Source organism: Hipposideros armiger, unplaced genomic scaffold (assembly GCF_001890085.2).
Source record: "Hipposideros armiger isolate ML-2016 unplaced genomic scaffold, ASM189008v1 scaffold_475, whole genome shotgun sequence".
Taxonomy (NCBI): domain Eukaryota; kingdom Metazoa; phylum Chordata; class Mammalia; order Chiroptera; family Hipposideridae; genus Hipposideros; species Hipposideros armiger.
Window position 1 is genome coordinate 549,467 of NW_017731825.1, and position 24,562 is coordinate 574,028.

The 24,562-nt window shown below is 53.0% G+C and overlaps 1 protein-coding gene across 1 annotated transcript in view; it reads left to right on the forward strand.

The window, feature by feature from the left end:
• Positions 1 to 23,380, forward strand: part of BTBD9 (BTB domain containing 9) — a 424,803-nt gene extending 401,423 nt beyond the window's left edge. Inside the window, exon 12 of the mRNA XM_019666564.1 lies at positions 17,014 to 23,380. Within this exon, the coding sequence (XP_019522109.1) occupies positions 17,014 to 17,211 (198 nt within the window). The 3' untranslated portion in view covers positions 17,212 to 23,380. The remainder of the gene's footprint in view (positions 1 to 17,013) is intronic.
• The last annotated feature ends 1,182 nt before the right edge of the window (positions 23,381 to 24,562 follow it).

The following is a 24,562-nucleotide window of genomic DNA, read 5'->3' on the forward strand; positions in this document are numbered from 1 at the left end:
AGCTCTTAACCAACGTGCCACTCGGCCAGTCCTGATTCTTCATTTTTAATACATACAACTATGTGATCCCCAAACCAAACATCGTATTTTTTTAATTTTTCCAATAAATCCCAATTTTTCTTACCACTTAAACTTATGTTAAATTAATTATGTGTATATTATTAAATTAGAAAACAATTTAAATTTACTTTTACATAACAATATATCAAGCGAACGTGAAATATTTTTCATTTGCAGTCACTTGTTTCTTATGTGAAAGCATCCAAACAAACAAAAAAAAGACCAGGGGTGGCGGGTTAGCGCAGCTGGTTAGAGCGTGGTGCTAGTAATGCCAAGGTTGCTGGTTCAATCCCCATGTGGGCCACTGTGAGCTGCGCCCTCCTAAAAAAATAGTAATAATAAAATAAATAAATTAAAATTTTTAAAAGACCAAATTTTTCTTTAATTCCTAAATGGGGCTCTGCAGCTATATATTACAACAGAAGGAATCCTTAAGTCAGAGAAGGCTGAGAAGCTCTGGAGTGAGTCTGATCAGGGCCTTCCTCCAGCTCGGTCCCCAACCCATCACCTCATGACCAGACAAGAGTAATCCCCATTACAGACCTCTAAAGTTGGAGTGCAAGGTCTTCCCTCCTCTGATGAGTGTCCCAAAACTGTATGTGCAGGGAGCCCCAGCCACCTGGGACCAGTTAGTTTGCAGACTGGACCCGCCAGTTGGAATGGGTTTGCTGGTCAGTCACCAACTGGTGATCTGTCAAATTAGGCCGAGGAACAGCTCGCTCGGCTGCCTTAGTGAGTCAGCTATTGATCAGGAAAAGAAGCTTCGATGTAGTGTTGCCAACTGTGAAACATCTTAAGTCATAAAATAAATAGTGACCAGGATCATAAAGCAGGATTCATAAATTGTATCATTCTCAGAGCATACAAGAAGGCACAAAAAAGCTGAATTTCACTGGGCATCAAGCATATACAGAAGGTGCCAAAAACATGTATACATATTTTAAGAAAGGAAAAAACTGTATTAAAACTGCAATACTCAATAGATACCGATAACAAAAGGTGAATACAAGTCATGTGTATACATGTTTTTGGCACCCCCTATATAGCAAACCTTCAAAGAGAACGCGCTTCACTGCCACGTAGCTGGGTTCTGGGACGTCATCTGGAAGAAGTAGCATGGCCGGCCTTAGGGCAGGAGTGTGTGTAAGTCACTGTGGCAGAGAGGTGTGAGGGACAGGGGCTGTGTTAGGGGCTGGGGTGACGCGGGTAGGCCGGGCAGGACTCCTGGTGGAGGCAGCCCTGAGGAAGCACCGAGATGGCAGAGACAGCTAGGAAAGGAGGCTGGGGCGGAGTCAGGAAACCAGGATGGCTGGGGTCCCGGGGCAACCCTGATCCCTAGTCCCATGGGAGTGACAACCATGCCACCAAAAAATGAGGGTCAGAGCACCTCATCACAGTGGAGTGCATGTAGAAGGAAGGCGGGGCTTCCCTCTATCACTCCTTGTTTGCCAAGCAGCACCAGTGGCCTTCATTTCGTCACAGCCAGGACCTGTTTCCCTTTAGACACAGATGTTTACCAACCCGAAGACTTTGTGCCAATTTCGGAAGCATAGATGGACTTGGCTTTCGGCATGGAAAGTTAAGATTGTCTGTGCAATGGTAACAGAAAGAGAAATGTGGGTGAATAAGCTGCCACATCTTCCAGATAAGACTGCTTTCTGCAGGTGCTGCGCCATCCAGAAAGGAAGGGTCAGAGCAGGGGATGACGGGGAAAGTGCAGCTTGAAGAGCATTCAGAATAGATGGGGTTGGGCTGTTCTGGGGGAAGGTGACAAGTGGCCTGCACGGCATGGAAGTGGCCAGAGCTGCTGGCAGGGGACGGCGGGGAAAGTGCTGACCTCTACACATCGGCTGCTATTGGAATAGCTGAGGCCTCCCCAGCTAAGCCAGGTTGGGATTTCCTGCCCGTGTAGGTCTGTGTCTGTCTTGCTCCAGTCCGCCAGGCCTTCCTGCATGCAGGGCCCAGCATCTGTCTGTTGCATGTTAATTTCCCTCGCTTCTCTCCGCCCGGGCCAGGGGTCGCTCTCAGGTGACAGCAGCCTTGGCCGGCTGTGGAGATCTAGATCTCTTGATCACCTATTTTGGCACACTTCTGATTTCCTGCGGCATTTCATCCCTCTCCTCTGGGAAGTGTATGTCTGCTGCTGGCATCTGTCTCTCATCTTCCTTTGTGAGCACCGCAGGAATGAATTCATCTAACTTTTAGCTATGTTTATGACTTCTGTCAATAAATTCCCTAATGCTTACCTCTTAAAGGCTGCACCACTTCCCCCATGACCTCCTGCTCCTGTGTACTCGGTGTCATCCTTGTCATTTATGTTAACTTCTGAGAACGTTTTCCTTTCGTTTCCTCTGTGTGTGTGTGTGTGTGTGTGTGTGTGTTGCTCTGCGCCTCCTCTCGCTGCTCTGTACTCTCCCCTGTGCTTGCCGCACTCCTCACGTCTCGTGTTTCTCTGCTTTACCCTTGGCCGTCCTCTCGCACACCCTCTCTGCCCACTCGCAGCATGTCCTTTGTCTTCCCCTCACACTCGGCACTAGATGGCAGGCACACGTCAGTTTGTCTTCCAGCACACCCACGCTCTCATCCTGCTCTCCTTCAGTTTTCATTCATCGGCTTCTCCCAGTGCCTGTAGCCAAAAAGGCCCTTTTCACCTGTTTCCTCAGCTGCTTCATGGTGGTCTCTGTCAGCAGGTCAGCGATCACATGGTCATTCCGGCCCACCTGCCTCAATGGCTGATGGACTATGAGCTACTCAGGAGGCAGACACTGCTCCCCTTTCGAAGGCTCTCTTGTCCAAAAACTATTAGAACCGGGCCTTGGCGACAACACCACCCGTGTCACAGCAGATCTCAGTTTCTGCTCCAGGGGCTGTGCCACAGAGCCACGCTGGTTCTGACGCAGCACCTCTCATGGACCTGCCCTGTTCATTCCGTGAATTACCTAGCACAGGCCTTTCCCACTCCTCCATCCTTAAGGAGGGCAGCCGGGGCCCAAAGGAGACCCATGAATGTGGACCCATGCAAAGAAGTTAATGTGTTAAAAGAAATAGACATTATGCCTGCTTCTTTTTGTGGCTTTTGTGAAAACCTGTGTTTGAGAGCAAGCTTTGGAGTGATTTTTTTGCAGGCAGGGAGCTGAGGGGCACAAGCAGCCCACGGGTTAAAAAGGACGGGAAAAACTAACTCTGCCACAGAGAAAGCCTGGTTCCTGCTCCCAAGAACCCACATGAAAGCTTTTGCCAGTCAATAACAGAAACTAAGGATGGTATTGACAGTCTGTAGGCAGCTCCCAGGGTTCCATTTACTTATCGAATTTATGTAGCTGAGGAGAGAGGCTGTGTCATATTTATCTTTGTATCCCCGGCACCGAGCATGGGCCTGGCAAGTACGCAGAGTACCTGCTGGCTGAGCCAGTGAATGAATCATCGGTCTGTCCATCTCTCTCTTCCTCTCCCCATCAGTCAGCCAAACAAAGGAAAAGATTTAGTAATTCAGCTTCTCGTCATCGAGAAACCATGGCATTCTGAGGCAGGGTTTCTGCCGTCATACAAAGGAGCTTCCTAACCCAGAAACTTTTGTAAATGGAAAAGTATGTGTGTCAAATAACCTCAGCATCTCCTACTTTAGGACCCTTATAATAATAATAATTATTGCTACTATTATTATAAATTGTAATAGCTGCCATTTACTGAGCACTCACTAAGTACCAGGCCCTATTCCAAGCCCTTCATATTTATTATACTATATAATCCTCATATGTGAAGTAGGTTCTGCTCTCCCTGCATTGTTTTTTTTTTTAGCTGAGCCATCTTGCCACCTGTTGGCAGCTCAGCAGCAGCTCAGCTCGGGCTGAGGACTCGAACCGCTGTTGTTCAGAGCTCAAACTCTTGAGCGAGCTCTTAACCAACTGAGCCACTCGGCCAGCCCTCTCCCTGCATTTTAATGAGGAAACTCAATAGTAGGTATCAGCAAGGGTGAGGGGCGGTGGGCGCTTCCCGTCCAGTGCAGTGGGGTATGAACGGATGCAGCCACTCTGGAGAACTATTTGGTGTGACCTACCACTGCTAAACACGTGCACGCCTGCCCTATGACTGCTCATTTACCTGAGTATAGTCCCTAAAGAAACTCTTACACAAGCTCAGGATGTGAGAACGAGAATGCTCACGGCAGCACTGCTCATCCCAGACCCAAAAGCAACCCCGCACGACGGTGCTTCTGCGAGAGAAAGGACAAGCAAGTGCAGGAAGTGGTCCAGAGGGCTGCTCGCTGCCTGTGTGAAGCCAGACCCAAAAATACGAGTGGTAGGATTACATTCACGTCAATGTCAGAAACAGGCAGAGCTAAGCTATCACACTTAAGGACACATACACAGGTGGTTTTAAGCAGTGGAGTGATTATTATTAAAGCCAGGACTGCAGTTTCCTTGGGGCGGCGAGACTTAGATCAGGAAGGGCCCTGAGGAGGGACCACAGGGCCCAGCAGTGCTCCTGGTTCTTTACCCAGGTGGGGCTTACGTGGTGTTCGCTGTATACAGTTATTCAACAAGCCGTGCATGTGCATTTCATGCACTTTTTAGTGCATGGCTTTTACATTTTATGTTTTGCTTTAAGCAAAAAGGGGAAATGGATGAGGAAACTAAAGCTGAGTGATGTTAAGTGATTTGCACAAGGTCAGCCAGCTGGTGAGTGGCAGAGCCGGATTTGAGCCCAGGCAGCCTGGCTCTTAGTATCCAGGCTGCTCCGTCTCCCAAAAGGCGTAATAAATGGTAAAGCCTCAGAAATGAGTCCCGCTCCGCCCTGGCCCGGTTATCTGAGGCACACCTTGGCAATCGGATGGGTCCTGTAGGCAGGTTTGTGCACCAGCCCGTGCTAGATCTAGGAGGGACACCAAGGCAGGGCCTCCCGTTAGGGGGACTGCAGTTTCACTGCCTGAGAGAAACCAACCCACAGGAAGAGCGCGGACTTGGGTGGCGTTACCAGTAGCAGTCGATGGTAGAGATGAAAGCGCAGTGACAGGAACTGAAGCAGGGGGTGGTGTGGATGGATGTAGGGGCCAGGGCCTGAGGTGGGAGGCTCCTCATCTATAAAGTGGATCAAATGAGCCCGGCCCTTTGGGGCTGGGTAGACATGAAGGCGATTGTGTGGGGGGTGGTTTGGGAAGCGGAGGAGAAGGACTGCAGGTCCTCCTCAGGGTAGGGAATAGTCACCTACCCACAAGCCTGAGATGGAAGGAGGCTGTGCATGAGCCGGCAGCAGCAGGACAGAACGTCTGCAAGTGGCTACTTGAGCTGCCCTCCAGGACCACTCAGCGCAGAGCCTGGAGTGAGGCACAACTTACTAACAGGCTCCTGTCAGGCGGTGAGTGGCTGTGGGCTCCCAGTGCCATCCTCGTTCCCATAGCAACATGTGGCTCCAGTGCAGAAAAAAAAACAAGGAAACGGGCTCTGTTTTAAAAAAAACCCTTCCTGGCCTAGTGATCATTAGTTCCCAGATCCACCCCCAGGTCTGATCAGGACCTCTCTGTCTCCCCCTCCCCATCCCCCCCACTCTGAGGATTTCCCCAGCAGCATCCTCTAGAGGATACTCTCTAAGCATCAAAGACGCACCACAGTCATGCTGGCTCCCAAGGCCAGGGTTCCCAAATGGCAGCACCAGAATTCACACGAACATCCTGGTGGCAGAGACGCAGAGAGATACAGAGGCAATGAATGGATAGGCGATCCTCTCCCTCCGAGAGCTTGTGCTCTGCACATAGAGACGCCATTGCAGCCCTCGAACGCCCACATCTGCCAGAGAGGACCCAGCAGTCCAGGGGTTGCATGTAGCAGTGATGGGGAAAGGGGACACACAGATAAAGCCTGCTGGGAGTAGAAATCACTGAAACAAGCCAGGTTTCAGACGGCACCTGGGTGCCCTGTGCGCTATATACGAGGCTGAGGTGGCATTTGCAAGGGCAGGACTAGGTGTGTGCAGAGAGAGGGTGAGCACTACAAGCGGTAGGCCCAGGACCGGGCCAGGTAGGCCAGGCTGGCACCTGTGAGTTTGCGCAGTCGTCCCAGCAGGAGGCTTTGCCTGGGTCCCCCACTGCACCACACTTCTTGAGGGCAGAGACCATGTCGTGGTATCTGCGTGTCCCAGCACCCAGCCCAGTGTCCAGCACACGGTAGCCCCTCCATAAACTAGACTGGGGCCAGAGCTTTGGTGCAGGGTGCTGAGGGATATCAGCTCTGGGGACTCACTTGTGACAACCTGAATCAGAGGAACGAGGGAGAATGAAGATCTGACCAAGGTTGTAATCCCCCTGACCTTAGAGAATGGTAGAGCTATGATGGCTATGAGAACACCTGGGAGCATTTGTTGCGAGAAAATACAGGATGGGATGGGCGGTGGTTAAAAGTGAGCTTAACATGGACTTAAAGACTACACATGGTCAAGGCCAGGCGCCTCAGAAGAATCAGGCTAAGAAGAAAGGAGGATGGAGAAGTAAGCCTGAGAAGCAGGCATAATGCATGAGGAATAGAGAGGCGGTGGGAGGAAGGGCAGTCTCATCACGTGTGGCCAGGAGGCCTTGGCACTGGTGGCAGCCTCACACCCCCCCCCCCCGCTGTGACTCCCAGCAAGTCAGTTCGCCTCCCTGGCTCCCAGGACACTTATCTTTAACGTAAGGAGAATGAGCTAGATCTTAAAGGTTCCTTTCCAGTGATAAAGAAAAAAAGTAGAAAAATATTTAGTTTGTAGCATAATTATAACCGAAGACTTTTTAATAGGCATCTTCATACTTAAATGTCTATTATGAAAGGTTTTATTGGGAAAAGAGAGGGAAGGTGACACAACAGTGAGCACGTGTCATTGTTCCAAGCACTCCACAGTCCTTATGCCTCCTGTAGTGGAGCAGCGATAATTCTGCACCAAATAACTGGCCTGGGAGCAGGTACCCCCAGAACCTGAGCAGGTGAGCGCCCGGAGCCGCTAAGCAGTGAAATGGATGGAGACATCCAGCCTGAAAGGATCACCTCAGACGGGGCCCACTGCTGAGCCAGCAGCTAGGAGTTAAGCCCGAAATCTTCACGCAGCTGGAGCTCTTCCAGACAAAACAGACGCACATCACCGAGACGAGGTGAAGAACTGCCCCAGATGGCTGGGGCTACGTGCGCCGGCATTCTAGGGAGAGTGAGGCCACAGCCGGGCTCTCTCGATGCCTGTCCAGCGGGAAGGGGGCCTTGGTAAGGCCACATCAGCCAGGTCCTACCTGGGAACTAGAACATTTCCCTTTTTTTGTTCTTTAGTTTTTCAACAATGAAAAGATACCTTCTGCCCATCCAGGGCCAAACTAATTGAGTGACTCATTGTCCGTGGAACTCTGGAGTGTGCACACACAGAAAACGGCATCAGGAGTTCTGGGGCTGCCTGGGGTGGTACATATTGGAAAGGCTGTTTTTCCAGAATGTTCCAAGCAGTGGGGTTTCAGTTATTTGTGGGTGCCCTGGCCTATGTGAATATGGAAAAGAGACATTTGAAAGTTAGAAAACTGTTGCCATATGTAAGCAGCATCACCAAGAAACTTCCTCACATTCCATTAAGAATGACTACTGTGTAAAAGTATTTGGGTGCCCTGTCACCCTAGGCAGTGCTAGAGTGTTGCTCACAATCTGGAAATGTCTCCCTGTGAAACAGGTTCCTTACCTGAAAACGATGTTTTGGGCTGTTCAGATGTCCACACATAAAACTCTGATTTATATGATAAAAAGGGGTGTCTTGTTGGAAACACTTGGTCTTCGTTTTTAAAGGAACCAAAATAAAACATCCCTGCAGGGCTGGCCTAGTGGCGCATGTTGGTTAAGAGTTGGCTTGGGATGCCAGCTCTGAGCAGCAGGGCCCCGGTTCGGATCCCACGTTAGGGCCAGTGACGCTGCACCCTCTACAGTTAAGATGGTGAACAACAGCTTGACCTGGAGCTGGGCTGCCGTGAGTCGCTTGCGATGGCGTAGGCTGCAGTGGGGCTGGCCGGCGGCTGGCGTGCACTTTCGTGAGCTGCCGTGAGCGGCCATCCAATGGCCTGCGAGTGACTGCCTCAGCCGGGAAGAGCACAATGATGATACCAACATGGGCCAGTGAAGCGATGTCCTCCACAACTAGACTGAAGAACAAAAGGACAGCAACTTGTCTGTTCCCCTTCCCCAATTCCCCAATAAAATCTTTAAAAAATAAAATAAAAACATCCCTGCAGTCTATGGAGGGACCCTTCTGCTCCTGAGAGGAGTATAAGAAAGATGTTAATTGTCACCATCATTAGGATCCATTGAAGTTTATCACATGCCGAGTGGGTGTGTAATGCTGCCACGCTTGACGTTGTGAGAGAAAAACCGGAAGTCTGCAGGGTGGTGTAACTCAGAAGCCATGTCTCTGTTCCTGACTTATGAGCAAATATCATTGAGAGGTAGATATCTGTTATAAAGATACGTCACCTTGTAAATGGAAGTTGAAAGCTTGGATCAGAAATCCTATTTGTATCGGTTGGCATGAAAGTCGCCTGTGGAAATTACTCAGGAGAAACCAGAAAGGCAAGGTAGAGCCATTGATCACCACTTATTAAATTTCCCCGATTTCTGCTGCAGTTCACAGTGGACTCTGAGGCCAAGTTGGGAAAATTAACAGGGGCTTCTCTGCTTTAAAAAACCCTGAAGACGTAGCAAACAAATAGTGCTTGGCAAGTCCCTCTAATGAAAGGCGCAGCCAAGGAACCAGCATGATCACCGAGAAGGTGCCGCTACAGCCGTGTGCCTCCTTTCCAGGGTTCACAAAGAACACCCAAGACTATCTCCAACATTAAAAGCTATGGCTCCCAGAGAGGAAAGGCAAAGTGATACTAAACAGCAGCTACAGAAAAGGACACCGGATAGTGACTGAGGCTGTGGCGGAGCCATGCACACGACTACATTCCAAATTAGCCGGCTCCTCTCGGGGGACAGATCCAGAGGCCATTGACGCTGGTTCAGCGAAGGTGCCCCTTTGTGAGCAGCGGCAATCAAACAGGCTAATGGGATACATGATTGCCGAAAAGGGGAAGGGAAAATGATGCGGCAACGGTGGTAATGGTTTTGCATAAATCAGTGGTGTGACTCTGCCCTGTATGCCTCATTCACTTTTGGTCACATCCTTTCCGAGGGGTATTGCAGTCTTGGGAAGGTTCAGAGGAAAGAAATTGGATCACACAAGCTTCTGAGCAAAGAGAAACTCAGGACCTGGCTGTTCCACCTTGAGGGAGGCCCACAGGTGCTTAGTGAGAAGAGGAGCCTGGGGGTGTGGCGGGACAGGCAGCACATTTCCAGATGGCCTCCCCACCCCCCAGTGTCCCCCCACTGCTCCAAGCCATGGGCTGCCTCCTCCAGTTTCCTGTGAAAGGAGCAGAGATGCTGCAGCCTCCCCAACTTCATGCACCTCTGCGGGGATGGAGGCTGCTTGGGCCGGCACCAGCCACGTGGCCTGCTCCCTGGGTGTCCTTATGCAATGGGTGCACATCCGAAGGGCCTGGGGTCCCGAGGGAAGGAACCCCAGCCTGCACAGGATGATGGGAGGCGCACACACCACGGGGCTTGTGCTGCCCCTGCAGTAGTCCAGGGCCTGGCTGGACGCTGCCTTTGCACTGGGGCCATGTTAGGTGCAAGGCTGGTGGGCTGGCTTGTCCCCTGAGACGGCTGAGCCAGCACAGTGCTCTCCAGAGAGTGATAGAGCCTCTGACTGGGTGCCCAGAGTGGGTAGGGGGCAGGCTGCCGGGAGCGAGGTGCCAGGGCCCGGACCTCTATCCGGAAGTCCTCCCTTTGTCCCTTCTCGGAAAGCCACTCCCCTCCCTATCTGCCTCCCAGCTCTTCCAGGCCTAGTTGATGCACATCTTCCTCTCTGACCTTCCCAAACCTCTCCCTTCCCAAGAAAATTAATTTCTCACACACCCGTCGTATTACTGATCACATGCTGTTGTGATATTCTGTGTGTGTGGCAGGCATCCTGATGCAGAGAGACCGCAGGCTTGGGAGCTGCTTCGCCCTGAGGTTGATGCCGCCACGGGTGTGACCTTGGGCACCCCATTCCCGGCAGGGATGCCTCTGCTCCCACCCTCTCCCTTGCTGGGCTGGGAGGTGTGGTGCAGTGCCTGGGCAGTATTTGTGCTCAGTGATGTCTTTGAAGTTTCAAAAACAAAAACAGCAAAAGGATCTGGTAATGACTACAGGTCCTCGGTGGCTGGCTGAGCCTGGAGCCCCTGGGGCCCTGCTGCCGCCACCTGAGTAGCACCACAGTCGGCCAGTCTGGTCCTCCCATAGAATCCCTGCAGTCACTGTGGGCCCTTTTCTTCCTGGTATCAGACTTACTGAGCCTGTTGTCAAGTTCTATTCTTCTTCCTTTTAAAATGACTATTTCCTGTTTATCCCAAATTGCTGAATTCTCCATCAGGGGATTTCAAGTGTTAACCTAAAAATAAAATGCCTTTCAAAGTGAGAGGCAACAAGCATTTATTTGAGATCAAAGAATAGCTACTTGGGAAGCACTGATTCAGGCAGAAGCCCGAATAATGTTCCAATTAGGAGACAAAGGCGATGGGAATTTATGAGAAAGGGAAGGGGAACAATGACATCAATGGAAGGAAGGCATTTCTATTGGTGCAGATAACATAACATAGTGATGATAATTTTAAACAATTTTTAAATTTTCAATTCAGTAGTCATCAGTGTGGTAGTCATAATATCTGCTTTCTTGTTGTTCTTGAAAACAGTTCTTTGACACATAATGTTGCTTTAGGCCCAGTCCAAAGGTTGTTTTGCCATTTTAACATTCCAAACATTGGAGGCATAAAACACGAAAGGCAGTTCCTCTGGGATGGCAGCCCTGGCTCCATTTTAAAGTGGCTCTGTTTATATTATTATGATTTTTTTTTACACAAGGTTTAAGGGTTTATTGTCATCTACTTTCTTTCTTTAGACACTTAAATTATTAGTCACCATAAACATGTATTGTTTTTGTTTTAATATTTTAAATTAAAGAAATATTCCTTTTTTAGGAGCCTCCTCCCTCCAGAGTCCCTCGCTTCCTGCCCTAGTCTGCGCTAGGTCCTCGTGCTGCGCCCCGGTCTGTGGCCTCTTGCCGGCATTGCCCCCAGCGCCACCTACCCCACAGCTCCCTGCTTTCTTTGTCATCACCCTCGGCTGGAGAACCTACAGTGGCCTCCTCTCTTCTTCTACACCAAGGGCTCCCTCCCCTGACCTTCTCAACTCAGCTCAGACATCTTCTCCCCTCAGGAAGCATCCCCGACTCCCCCAGGCTGGCTGGGGACCCCTCCTCTACACCCTCCTGGCTCCTCTTATGCCCAGAGCTTCTCGCTTTTCTGCTGATGTGCCTGCTGACCTCACTGGATGGTGTACCCTGAGGGGCCAGGGCTTCCGTGGTGGGGCATGCAGGAGGTGCTCCTAAATGTTTGTGGATTGAATGAATGAATGCACTCAGACCACCTGACCTCTGAACCCTACACACACCTTCGGGCCCTCCAGCCACACCTAGTGTATCTGTCACTCTCATTCTGCCCTCTGTGCCTGGCACGTGGAGGCCCCGGTCCTTTCCCGACTTCCGCCTGCCCCCAGCCTGTTCACTCTGATGCCTTCTGCACACTCTGTCTCTTTGTGGACGTCAGGCTTCGCCCATCTTTCCCTTTGTAAAACGCCCTTTTTCACTTAGAACCCTCACCCCTCAGTTTGTGGCCTAATAAAAATAACTGTTTCCTCTGTGTCTCCTTTGGATCTGGCAGAGCCTGTGTGGCTCTCCAGAGATACTTGGGGCGCCCGCATTAAAGTTAGCTGGTCCTTTAGTGACACTCTTGGGACTCTGGGTCACAGACTGAAGTGTGGCTCTGAGACGGCCTTGTCCCTCACGTCCGGCCACAGAGCATCCACCAGAACCACCAGGGAGCTCAGCCAGGCAGGTCGCAGCTAAGGCTACCACGGGCCTCCGGTTTCCCCCAACTTAGATGGCAGGGCCTGCCATGAGTTGTGAGGTGTCAGGGAGAGGAGTGGTCATGATTCCTCGAGGATAAATCTTCGCAGGAGAACCCCAAAATAGCCCGTGGAGACTCGCTGTCAGGATTGTTAGGTGTGTTGGGAGTAGCGGCCATTTACACTCTTAAAACAGGTTGGTTACATGGGCTAAAGACAGTTATGCAATTAACATCACCTAAGTTAGAGAAGTGGGAATAACAAAGGGATGAGGCAGGAAGAGTCAGGCCTGTGAATAGTAAGTGCTCACTGCAGACGGAGTGGCCTCCCAGGTTTGTTACCAGCTCAGTGCAGAGCAGAAAGTCACCCAGTCGCCTCAGGATGCCGTCACTTACCGGAACCCTTTTTTAGGTGAAAGGCATGTTGTGAAGAACCAGCCGTTAGTTAGCGCCCGGCCACACTGAGATCTTTTTTAATTTGATTTTTCAATCCAGGATTTTTATTGATTTGTGCAAGGCCCTAAGCAATGGAAAGGACTAGCACACCGTGGTCCTTGAGTCAGATAGGAACTGACAGACCAGCAGACAGAGGCGGGAGGGAGGCTGGGCCTTGGGCGGAAGGCACGGGGAGCCTCGCAGGGGCAGGGGCAGGACGCAGGGCCGGTTGGGAAGAGCATGCCTGGAAATCAAGAGCACGAGGAACAAAAACCCACTGGATACAAGGCGGGGCTGTGCTCGAGGAAGGACAGATGTCAGGCAGCTCAGGGATGGGCTTCAGCCTGGGGCTCTGAGGAGCAGCCTGCAGACGTACTGACAGCGCGAGCGCGGGATTGCACAGATGATGGATTACAAAACACGACGGGGCCGGGTAAACAGCTGGGGGTCAGGAAGGCGGAAGCCCAGTAAGATGCCACAGGTTCAGGGAAGGTCTGAGACATGGGCGCAGGAAGTATGACCGGGCCACCTGAGGAAGCGGGCAGTTCCCTTACAAGCAGCTCTAGGAGTGGCTTGATTGAGTGTTGGGGGGAGGGATATGTTCTTGGGGTCGGCCTGGCCACTCAGCAAAAGCCTGCCTGCTGTGTCCCCTGACTGTCCTGTGCTTGGAAATTCTCAGTAACCCAGCAGAAGCAGTCTTGTCACTTCAGATGCTTAAAGAAGGTGAGGCGGGTGCAGAAGAGGAGATTAATAGTTGCTCTTAGGTGATTCTCTCATTTACCTTGTAGCTCAGGTCAGAGCCGTGGCCCAGATAGTTTTTAAATCTCCATAAAAGGCCCTCCCATCTGGCTGCTGACAGGTAAGCACCTCCAGATGGGCCCAAAGAGGGAGATTTGCTATGAAAGGAGGAGAGGGAGGAAGGAGAGGAGAAACGAGGAGAGAGGGGGTAACACGGGGTGGCATGGCGGGGACAGCACAGGGCCTGAGGTCTAAGGAGAGAAACAGCTCCCTGTACGAGAACACGGCCTCCGCCAAAATGAGGCGAGCGGGCCAGAAGATGCATGCCTCACTTAGTCTCAATATCAGAGTTTGAAATGTGAAATTTGAAACAGTGGTAGATAAATGAATTGAAGTGGGAATATGGAAAAATAGTGATGCAGGAAGGTAAGCACAGAATTTATATTTTAAATATAATTTCACAGTTGACATTACATTTGTCTTCTCTGCGAACTTGATTCTAGACGGGTGTGTGTGTGCGTGTGTGTACACATGTGTGCACAGCACGTGTGCATGTTCATGCTCAAGCTGTGGGACGTGTAAGCTCCTAGAGGAAGGAGGGGCAGCCCCTCGTCCCCCCAGCTCTCTGCTGCAGCTGTACCTCCTGAGCCCCTGCAGTCTCCTCTGCCTGGTCCTCCCTCAGGGGGAGTGGCAGGCGTCCCCCAGCCCTGCCCTGTGTCCTGCCCACTCCCAGGGTACCAGTGCCTTATCCCCTGCAGATGGGCCTTATCCAGGATTGGACTCACCCAACGTGGACAGATCAAAAGTTCAGTGGCTCCTCTCCAGCCATCAGGCCCCTGGGAAGGAAAGGGTGTCCCCTACCCAAGGGAGCACGAGGGTTGCAATTCTCCTGGGAGCACTGGGTGGCCAGGGGAGGGCCCACAGTGTGCTCTGCCCTCCAGGGCTTGAGCGCAGCCATGCCCTTGTGCCCCATAGCCTACCTTTCATGGCTGCCCACACAGGCTGCAGGCATCGGGGCACCTACCAGCCCTTTCCGGGCATATCACCACACACGAGTTCCTCACTTACAGTTTAGCCTCAGCATTTGCAAGTTCAGTGACAGCCTTACCAGTTGAATCATCGTACTTACCTAGGGCCTCTGGCTGGTGTAGAAGCCTGGAGACTAAAGGCAGAAAGCCTGGGGCTAAGGCCGCACCGTGTGGAGAGCCTGGGCCCTACCAGCTGTTTGTCCAGGATGCTCTGTTCTAGCAGCTTGGTCTTCTGCCCCCTGGTCCCCCGGCCCCAGTCTCTGGTGGCCACCTGGCTGCCCCAGCCTCAGTTCCTGTCACATCGTTGGCCCAGCACACAAATTGCTTTAAGAGTCTGTGGGGCCACCAGGACCCTCAAGAGTTGGATCTCACCCTTAAATCCCATTCTGCTGAGGCCTCCTCGTCTGCTCCATGCTGCGACCCTCACTGAGCTTAGCCTCTGCCTCTTGCTGGGATCCATCACTGCCAGGCCCCTGCTCATGCCCCTCGGCCTCCCCCGTGAGCCTGTGCCAACTCATCTCAGCCTGAAGGCTGGAACCTGTCGGGTTGACCCCACTGCTCTAACCAAGGTCAGCCTGATTTTCTCTTTAAATACCTCGCGCACATCCTCGTGGCCTCTGGGGCCTCCTGCTTAGACCTCTCCCCAACAGTTGGAGAAGACGCTGTTGGCCCAAGCTGATCTCCCTCCCGCAGTGCCCTCCGTCTCCAGGCCCCCTGCCCCAGATGCATCTTCCCACAAGTCCCAGTACCGTGTCACCAGCGCACACACTCCTGAGGCCAGCATCTTTGTTGTTGGGGCTGATGTACTGGCTGGGCCCCGTGGGAAGCAGCCAGTCAGTGTTTATGGGGTGAGCGATGGATCCTGGGGGTTCCTTCTCCAAAGCCTTCACCTGCCCCACCGCTGACGTCCCATTGTCCCCACGGTTTGCCGCTGATCTGCTCAGACACCACGGGGTTCATCACTCTGTGGCGTCTTCACCGGTGTTGCTCCCCTTGCCTGGGACACTTGTGACCACGCCGTGCCCCCTCCTGCCCTCCAGGTCCTGCCTGTTAACTGGAGAATTCTATCGAGAGCTTAGGGTTTTCTCAGTGCAGCAGTGGCCTTCTCACATTTTGTTTGCATATCGCCTAAAAGCGCTTTGGAAAAAAATGTAATCCTTTGACAGCTTGAGAAGTAAAATATGTCTTAAGTTTAAATAAAATTATTTTTGTTAATATGAGATAGAAAAAATAAACAAGATAGAAGATGAGGACTAATTATTAGGAATAAATATCTGATAACATGATTTGCTCAATTGACTAAGACATACCAATGTGAAAGCAATCGTGGAAGCCTTACATCCATGGGCTTTAGCTTTTGCCAGTGTGTCTTGAAAATGTTTTCATAAGTCTGGAAAAATTCCAGTTCCTGTTTTAAACAATTACATAAGTCATGAATATACCTCAGTTCTGAATTCAGAACATCTCACTCAGGCCAAGTGTCACCCTCACAGGGACACTTGCATCGGGGCCTGTGACTCACCGGAGGCTCATGGGGAGGGGGGCCTGTGCCCCGTGCGGCACCCCCAGCCAGAGCTGGGGGCGCTGTGCTTTCCTTCTGGGAGGCGGGAACGGTGTTGTGAATTCAGTCACGTTCTCAGGCAGTTTTGGAAAATACAGAATTTGAGGGTCTGGAAATTGATTTCCTCCAAGCTGCCAGCACGCTCCTTGGAAAGCAGATCTGAGAGTACCCCAGACTGAAGACCACACTGCAGAGAGTGGTTCCTCCCCTAGAACTCAGGACAGGAACCCCAGAGACAGCAGGCACCCCAGTGGAGAGAGGACTTTCCATGGGGGGGGGGGAATGTGTGGGTCAGTACCCCCAAAGGCCCCGCCTCTGAGAGACTTCCTTAGGCTCCCCTCCTCCCTGACCCCTGCAGCTCACGTCCAGCGGTGACCTGCTGTGTACCATGTGTGTCAGGCTCACACCCCTTCCCCCAACCATGCTGTATATTCTCAAGGTCAGGGCCATGGCTCGCCGTTGTTGGCTGAGCGCTGTGCTGTGCGGTGCCCTGTCTGCAAGGTAGCTGGCCCAGCACTGAGCAAGGGGCTCAAAAATGCTTCCACAGTGACTTGCTGTCGGGGAGGTAACCTTTTCCTGGTTCCTGGAGGGTGGCTAGCTGCTCCTCATGAGGGCCTTTGTTCCAGGTTGGCCGAGGCCTCATCTGGAAGAAGTCCCTTCCCCCACTCTGCAGCCAGCGTATAATCATGCATGGATAGCAGGGCTTGTTTGCACCTTTGGAGATAAGCCGGGTTCTCCCTGGGATAACGCCTGCTGGCTTTTTTCAAAGTAACAGTTTTATTGAGATACTCACATACCATCGAACTCACCCACTTAAAGTGTACAGTTCAGTGGTTTTTAGCATCTTCACAGAGTTGTACAACCATCACCACTGTCAGCTCAGCCCCTGTTGACTTTTAACCCAACTGCTAAGTGCAAGAATTAATTAGTTCATTAATTTACAAAGAAGAGCTCCTGAGACAATAGAGTAATTCAGTGAGAACATTTTGTAGGAATCCACGGTGGAGCTGCCTGCAACCTTCTATCCTGACTGATTGAAATGTGTTTACAACCTGCTAGTTGCTGCCAGGTGTCTATGCCAGGGGCAGGGGAACGGGAAGGACTTCCTCTAATGCCCATGTGGCAGCCCCCCAGAGCTGGCAGCACAGTGTCCCAGCCGGTGGCAGCTCCGGGCGGGACATCAACCTGTCCCTCACGGGCTCTTTGCCTCCTCTCCCCAGGTGTTCCACTGTGTCCACTTTGAGTGTCCGGAGCAGCAGAGCAGCCAGAAGGAGGAAAACAGCGAGGAATCGGGGCCAGGGGACAGCAGCGCGGCCAGCCAGCAGCTCGACCCCCATGCCCTGCAGGCCCCCAGCGCCAGTTCACTGCCCTCCAGCCCGGGCCCCAACGCTCGCTCATCCAACCGGCAGCTCCAATAAAGGAGGCATGACATGGAGTGACTTGGTGGGCCCAGATGGCAGCAAAACTGGTGTTCCCCCCACCCCCACCCCCGCCCCAGAGAGGAGCAGACCTGGCTGCAGGAACAGACACAGAACAGGTTTCTCCCAAGGGCAGGAAGAGGCCGCCTTGTTCTCCTCAATTTGTCCAAATCAGACTGGTCTCCAGGGGGAGAAAATGGGTCTTCAATCTTCATCAAGTCCCCCATTACCACCCTACCTCTCTAATCTAATCCAGGCCAGGGAACAGAAGGAAGTAATAGACAGGCCCGTGTCGGAATACAAAACTGGCTGTGAACACTCGAGTGGAAGAGAATATATGAGGCTTTTATTTCCTGGAGGCACCCTTTTAGGAAGTGGGTTTCTGTAGTGTGTACTTTTATGGAACACATCGCCCTGGCAACTAATTTTTATTTCTTTTAGTTTTTCTCCATTTGCTGAATCATAGGTGTTCCAGATTTTTTTGAAATGCTCAGACAGCAAATCACTTGTTTGAATCCCTTTGATGCTGTAATTTTCCTTCCTTGGTTTTGAATGGTTAAGTCGGGGGTAGAACCGAGAAACATCATGTGCTCTCCTACACAAGGCCCTGATGCGGCTCAGCGTGACCCCTGGGCTGACACGGAAACCCTTTGAGGAAGTTCAACAAAATACACAATGAGCAAATCAACCCATGGACGCCGGAGTGGATAATCACTCAAACTGCTGGGTCATTAACCTGTCATTTCTGAAATGTACCCAGCCTTCAAGCCTAGGAGGCTGACAAGGAAATCGTTATTAGCCACCTGCTAATTTAATGTTCAGAAGCACGTGTGTGTAAGTCTGTACCAACTTCCGGTTGGGTTGGCCCTGTCCTCCAATCGCCACACTTTGGCCACATCCGGCCGGCGGCCCTCCTGGCAGCCGGCGCCCTGCAGTCCTTCTTTTCAGCCAGGTGTGCTGTTTGTTCCCCAGACCACAACGCTCGACCAGGATTGAAGAAAAGAAGCAGCTCCAAGATGCTTTCCTCCGCGTCCTCACTGAAACAGCCTCAGTCTCTCCTAGTTTCGTCTGCTACTGTGTGTCTTCCTTAGTACTCTCCATTCCGTGGAGAGCTGTGAACTCCACCCGACTGGGGTCTGCTGCTGGCCTGTCTGCAGAGTTCTCCCAGGGCTGGCTGTCCCTGTCAGCTCCACCCGCAAGGTCCTCGGTACCACCTAGGACCCCGCCTATGAGGGGGGGGGGCGCTGACGGGGCTCCCTTCTGGCGTCTGCAGGACACATTGGCTGTGGGTGTGCAAAGAGCAATGGGTCGATGACCTGTTTTCTCCTAGTCGAACTCAGTTCTGCGTGACTGGTGGGGACTACACAAGTAGCAGCACCAACTGCAGTGTTCTGGGGGAAGGCTGGCTGGCTGGCTGCTTGCTGTGTGAGCAGACCTGGAGGAGCCGCTGGACCGGCAGCTCTCCCTCCCACCCAGGGCCCCATGGCCCCCTCTGATCTGTCCACTTCCCCTGTGTGGGGTGAGCGGAACCCCTGAGGGGCGCCCTGTGCTTGGTAATGGGAGGGAGCAGGCTTCTGTGACCAGCCGCGCCACCACCTGCTTGCAGTGGGGACCGCCCTCTGGGCTTGGCCTCCGCCTGCCTCGGTCAGCACCTGCACGCGGCGAGGGACACGGGCAGCCAGACAAGGAAGAGCGAAGGCCTAGTGGGAGTGTTTTGAAAGTGGCATCTGTTGACGAGCTTCTTTTTAAACTCCGAAGTCACCTGTCCAGAGGGGAGCCCCGGGCCCAGAGGCCGCACTGAGGACCCAGGGATTGGGGGGTGGAGGTGGGGGCGCTAATGAAGGATCTGGAAGAGATGACTGACGCTCTGTCTCCAGACCTGTCAGTGCCACTGCCAGCAGCACACCTGGCCATCCCAGGCCCAGGTAACTCAGCTTCACACCTGAAGGGGCGCAGATGAGACTGTGTGCGAAGCTTCAGCACTAGACCCACACAGTGTCCTTCCCGCCAGAGCTCGTCTCCTCCCTCCTGCCTCCTAGGACTTTCCTTTGGTGCTTGCACCTGCCAGGTACTTGCCCTCGGTCTGTCTTGAGAGAAGAGAGCTTGGCCCCCCTCTCCTCCAGCACTTCAGATGCTCATATTATTAGATGAAGGGAAGGGAGGAGAAACCGAGGCAGTGCTGACGACACGGGAGCAGGGAGGCCTGGGGCGGCTCTGGCCCGCGGTACCGCCTCCATCCTCCCTCAGGCCTGGCAAAGCCTGCTCTGGTCGGCCTCCCGGTACCAGGCTGGGGCGCTCCCTTCCTCATGGGCCTTCTGATTCGGGGAGCATGAGGGGCTCTGTCTGTTTGCTGGGATGGGCCATGGCCTTCCTGAGGGGGCCAGAGACCCCACTCCACGTGTGTCGAACAAGACACGCCCAGACCAAGGCCTGGATCGCCAGGGAAGGAGGGGTGAGTGGGCAGCCGGGCGAAGCTCACAGAAGACTGGCGTTCTCTAGAGCCCTGGCTGTTCCCGTGGGGACTTCTCCCTGCGGCCAGCTCAACCCAAATGACCTGAATACTTGAAGAGACTAAGGTAGCTAACGGACATGTGAGTGAGAAGATGGCTGGCATGCAGATGGAAGGATTCCCGGACACCCGCGGAGTGAGCCCAGCAGAGGGCAGAGCTGGTTCTGTGTGCTGGCAGCCGTGGGGTTTGAGCAGGAGACTCGGCCAAGCCCTGGGCAGGGCAGGGCTGGTGAGGGGTGAGGCTGGACCCTGGGCAGAGGTGGACAGAGCGGTGCTTGTGACTTCTGGCCCTTTATTGTGACGCTTGTCAGTTACCAGCTAAAATGACAACTTTGTAAGCACCACCCAGGTCAAGAAATAGAACACTGCCAGAGCCCCCTGCCCTTCATTTAAAAAATCATGAAATGTTTTTTGAAGAGTAAAAAGCAAACTTCATGAGAGCTTCTGGGTCAGCTTCTGGCAGCTCCTGGGACAACCGCTGAGTGGCACTGAGCACGCCAGGTGGGCACGTGCAGAATGGGCTGGCAGCCCGTCAAAGCAGCCTTCAAGGCAGGGTTGCCGCTGACGAGCCAGGTGTAACAGTGTAACACGCGTGCACACATACACACACACAGCTACCCTCACAATCCCCGCACAGCCACCCCCACGCACAGCCACCCACATGCACAAACACACAGTCTCAGTGCTTTTTCAGTTTTCTTCTGATTTTAGTTAGCAACATGAGCCCATGATGGATGTGGGACTCTTTTCAATTGCTCTTTAAATTGTTGGTTTTTAAATCTTATTTAATGACAAATACATTAAAAGTATTTTATTCCTAGAAGAGTTGGGGAAAAAAAATTATTTTCAGCAACAGTGGGATGTGTTTGTTAGACCGATTCCTTGGCAAAAAAGAAAAAAAGAAGAAATGGAATGAGTTTTGAATTGTGCAAAAAATTGCTCAACAGTTATGTTGTTGCCCCAATTGTCAAACTGCTGTGCAAACGGCTCCGACCCCGCCAAGCTTCACCTTTTTTTTAATTTAGAAGATAACAAAATTGTAATCACTTATCCTTTCCAGAGACACAAGGAAAAAGGAAGGTATAATCTGTACTAAAAAGCAGAGCATCCTGTGTGCTGAAGTCACTTGGTGATAAAGGGGGAGCATTCCCCATTTCAGGCTTCAATTAAGATCCTCCCTTTGGACAGAGAAGAAAGGTGTCAAAGGGGAAAAGAAAAACTTGTCTTCTTCCACTTTTTTCTCGTTATAAAGTGTTTGCTTTTCGGTGTTTTCCGTTTAATGCTGCCTTGTGTGGGGGTGGCCGGTCCCCTGGAAGCAGCTACCGGGGTGGTGGGGGCACAGCGGCCGGCCGGGCTGAGGCTGCAGCAGGCACAGGCCACGCTCCGTTTATTTTTGCGACCGCAGCCATCAATTCTGCGTGTTTGTCCTGACACCAGTTCCAGCAGGAGTCCAGTGCTCATTAGTGGCCCTAGGAATTTAAAATGCAGTTTGTGGTCCTGTACCACCATGGTTTTTATTATTATAATATTAAATTAGAAGTCCTCTGGTGCCTGGTGTTTGCTCAGGGGTTTCTGGAAGAGGGGAAAGGAATGGTTGGGAGCAGGCTGGGCAACTCCTCCTCTAAGTGACCGGCCGGCCGTACCTGGGTACTGAGGCCCTGCTGTGACAGAATGAAGGGTGTGGCTGGCGGGCTGACCAGCGTCCCCTGTGCTGCACCCAGGCTCCCTTCAAGGCTGTTGGGAGGAGAAGACGTGATCCTGCTGGTTTCCATCAGGCTGGCTGGAGCGGCCGTGCACGTTCTCCTGGCCGTGACCCCACGTCTGCAAACTAGGGAGCTGTGCAGGTGACCGCGAACTCCCCCACCAAACACCCCCCACGCCCCTCAGGCAGGACTTTGGATGGAACTAACGTGGGCTGGGACCTGTCTCCATGGCTGGATGGGGAGCCAGAGGAGCCCCCCAACACACGTGTGTTCGAAAATAGCTGGTCTAGCTCTTTTTAAATCACTCATTTAAGATAATTATTAAAGTACCAATGCTCGTGGACTAACATTCCAGCCCAGCAGAAGGGGTGCGGTGCCCTCGCCCTGCTCCTTGTCCTGGGCCTGGCCTTGCACTCCGTCTGTGACTGACTCCCCGACAAGCCAGACTGAGGGGCCTCCCACCCCATTGGCTGAGTTTGTTGTTTTTTCAGAACTGAACTACTCCCCCAGAGGCCCGCGGCCCAGAGACGCACAATCATCCACCTGTAATTTGTGATTAATGTCTCCAGCATTTACCATTTGCATCTGAGTATTTATAGCCCTGAGCAGGGAGGGCGAAGAGGAGGCTACACCTGTCTCCACTGTCGTTTCCTGCTCCACGGCGGCTGGGACAGCGGAAGAATGCCACCTTCCAGAGCCGGCGGACAGCGGCTCCATCCTACCTGCAGGGCGGCCCAGGCAGAGGCCTGGCCCCGGCGCAGAGTGGCAGCGCTGCCCAGAGAGGAAGGTTCGGAGGAGTGGGCAGCAAATCTCAGGCCTCGGGGGGATCTGGGCCCATGAACGCCCTGGGAACAATGTGACATTGACTATTGTGGTCTGTCCATCTGCCACCATATAGTCTCCTGCTGCCCTGTGAGTCCCAGGGTTCGTGGCCCAAGACTGAGCGCTCCTGAGTAGCTGGGCTGGATCAGCCTGTCCAAGGTCACCAGGCCCGTCCCAGGGGCATGGACTCGATTTGCCACCTGGGTGCTGGCAGAGGGCTGGGTCCCTGATGGCTGCCCATCGCTCCAGCTTCCCAGGTTTACTCCCAGTCCACCTGTACAAGCCCCTGGGGTCTGAGGCTCTGTGTGGGGGCTGGGGCAGTGCCCCAACTCCAGCTTCTAAGGAGGTGACCCTCACAGACCTGCCCCAGGCAATAAGGTCTTCCTGGTCCGCCCATTCAGCAGCCTCACCGTCGATGGAGCAGGGCACTGGGTGAGCTCTGAGCCACTCACAGAAGAGGACAGCAGGGGGCGCAGTGAGTGCGGGCTGACGGGGGAGGGGGGGGACCTGGCCTCTCCCAGCCTCCCTCCCCCAGGGCGCAGCTCAGCTCTCAGAGCTCCCTTCCACAAGTGACCTGAGAGGCAGCGCTGCTCCAAGGAGCAGCCAGGAGTCTCCCAGTCCTGCTACCCTGAGCGCCAAGGTCCCAAGGCCACCCCCGGCCCCAGCATCTGGAAAAGCGCGGAGTGAGACCGAAGGCCCAGCTTCTGGCTGGGAACGTGGAGATGGGTGACAGGAGTGCCTCAGGGTGGGCAGCTTGGCCCGTGACCTGCTCTTGCCAAACGGTGTATCCTGAATTCACCAGAGAACGCGACCTCTGCGTTTGGGGTCTCTAGGTGCTGCCCCACTGCCCTTCCTGGGCCTCTGAGATGTAGGAGGGTGGGGACCATGTTGGGCCTGGGGTGAGGATGGCTCTTCTAAGCCATTTGTAAAGAAGGACTGTAGGAGCTTGTCCAAAATTCTAAAGAAGCATAAAGGGCAGTGTTGCTGTTTGGAACATGTATTAATTGGTGGGCAGGTTGCGGCTTCTTCCTCATTTTGTGGAACAACCTAAGTGAGCAAATGTGCAAATTGTGTGTGTTCAGAACAACCCCTGAGACTGCTGCTATGGGTTTCCTCTTAGAAATAAAGTGATTACTTTCTGTTCTATCTGTATTCGTGTCGTCCCTCTCTCCGCAGCCCATCTGCAACCTCCTCCCTGGGAAGGGCTCACAGGGGGCCAGGCCAGGGGCAGCCTTTCTGCTCATCCCCTCCTGTGGGCACTGGCTACCCATCCCCCCTCCAGCCCCAGGGCACCAATGGGGTGCCTACCTGCCTCCTTGCTCTCTCCGCCTCTGGGCGGGGTGGCCGGCAGCAGCCGAGCAAGCGCTGTCACCTTAAGTCCCCACACAGCACTCTGAAGTGGGCCAGGTGTCACATGTACCTGTGTGGACAGCAAGGTGGAGGGCGGACCTGTTCTAGGACAGAAAGAGGAATGCACCTCACCCAGGGACCACAGCTCAGGGCAGAGTCCCTTAGAGCTGCCGTCCAGGCTCCGGAGCACTGCAGACCTCCCTCTCACACCCTCTGCACTGGAGGTGGCTTATTTGATGGCTTTTTTTTTTTTTTAAGATTTTATTGGGGAATTGGGAGAGGGAACAGTGTTGGGGAATCAGGGAAGGAGAACAGACAAGTTTCTGTCCTTTTGTTCTTCAGTCTGGCTGTAGAGGATGTCGCTTCACTGGCCCATGTTGGTATTATCATTGCACTCTTCCCGGGTGAGGCAGATCGGTCACTCGCCATTGGACGGTGGCTCTTGGCAGCTCACACTGACTGCTGGCCACTCACAGTAGCTTATGGCAGCCCACTGCAGCCCCTCTGCAGCCTACACCATTGCAGGCGACTCATGGCAGCCCAGCTCCAGGTCGAGCTATTGCTCACCATCTTAGCTGTAGAGGGCGCAGTGTCACTGGCCCATGTGGGATCCGAACCGGCAACCTTGCTGCTCAGAGCTGGCGCTCCCAAGCCAACTCTTAATTAACGAGCCACTCGGCCGGCCCCGATGGCATTTTTTGGTGGGAAGAAAATTCCAGCACCATGAACCCAGGTCTGCTTCCCTTGTCATTTCTCCTGCTCTGAGTTCCACCCCAGCTACCATGTGTTTCTTTCTTCTTCTATATGACCAGTTCACAAGTCCAGGCTATGGGGGTCCCACCCCCCCAGCTTTCTCTTATACAGCATTCTCTCCTTTGTCCGTGGCCCCAGCATGACATGATGGCCACAGCTGTGCATGAATCTCCAGCGCTGAGGTTCATGTAGGGTCCATGACGTGACACACTGA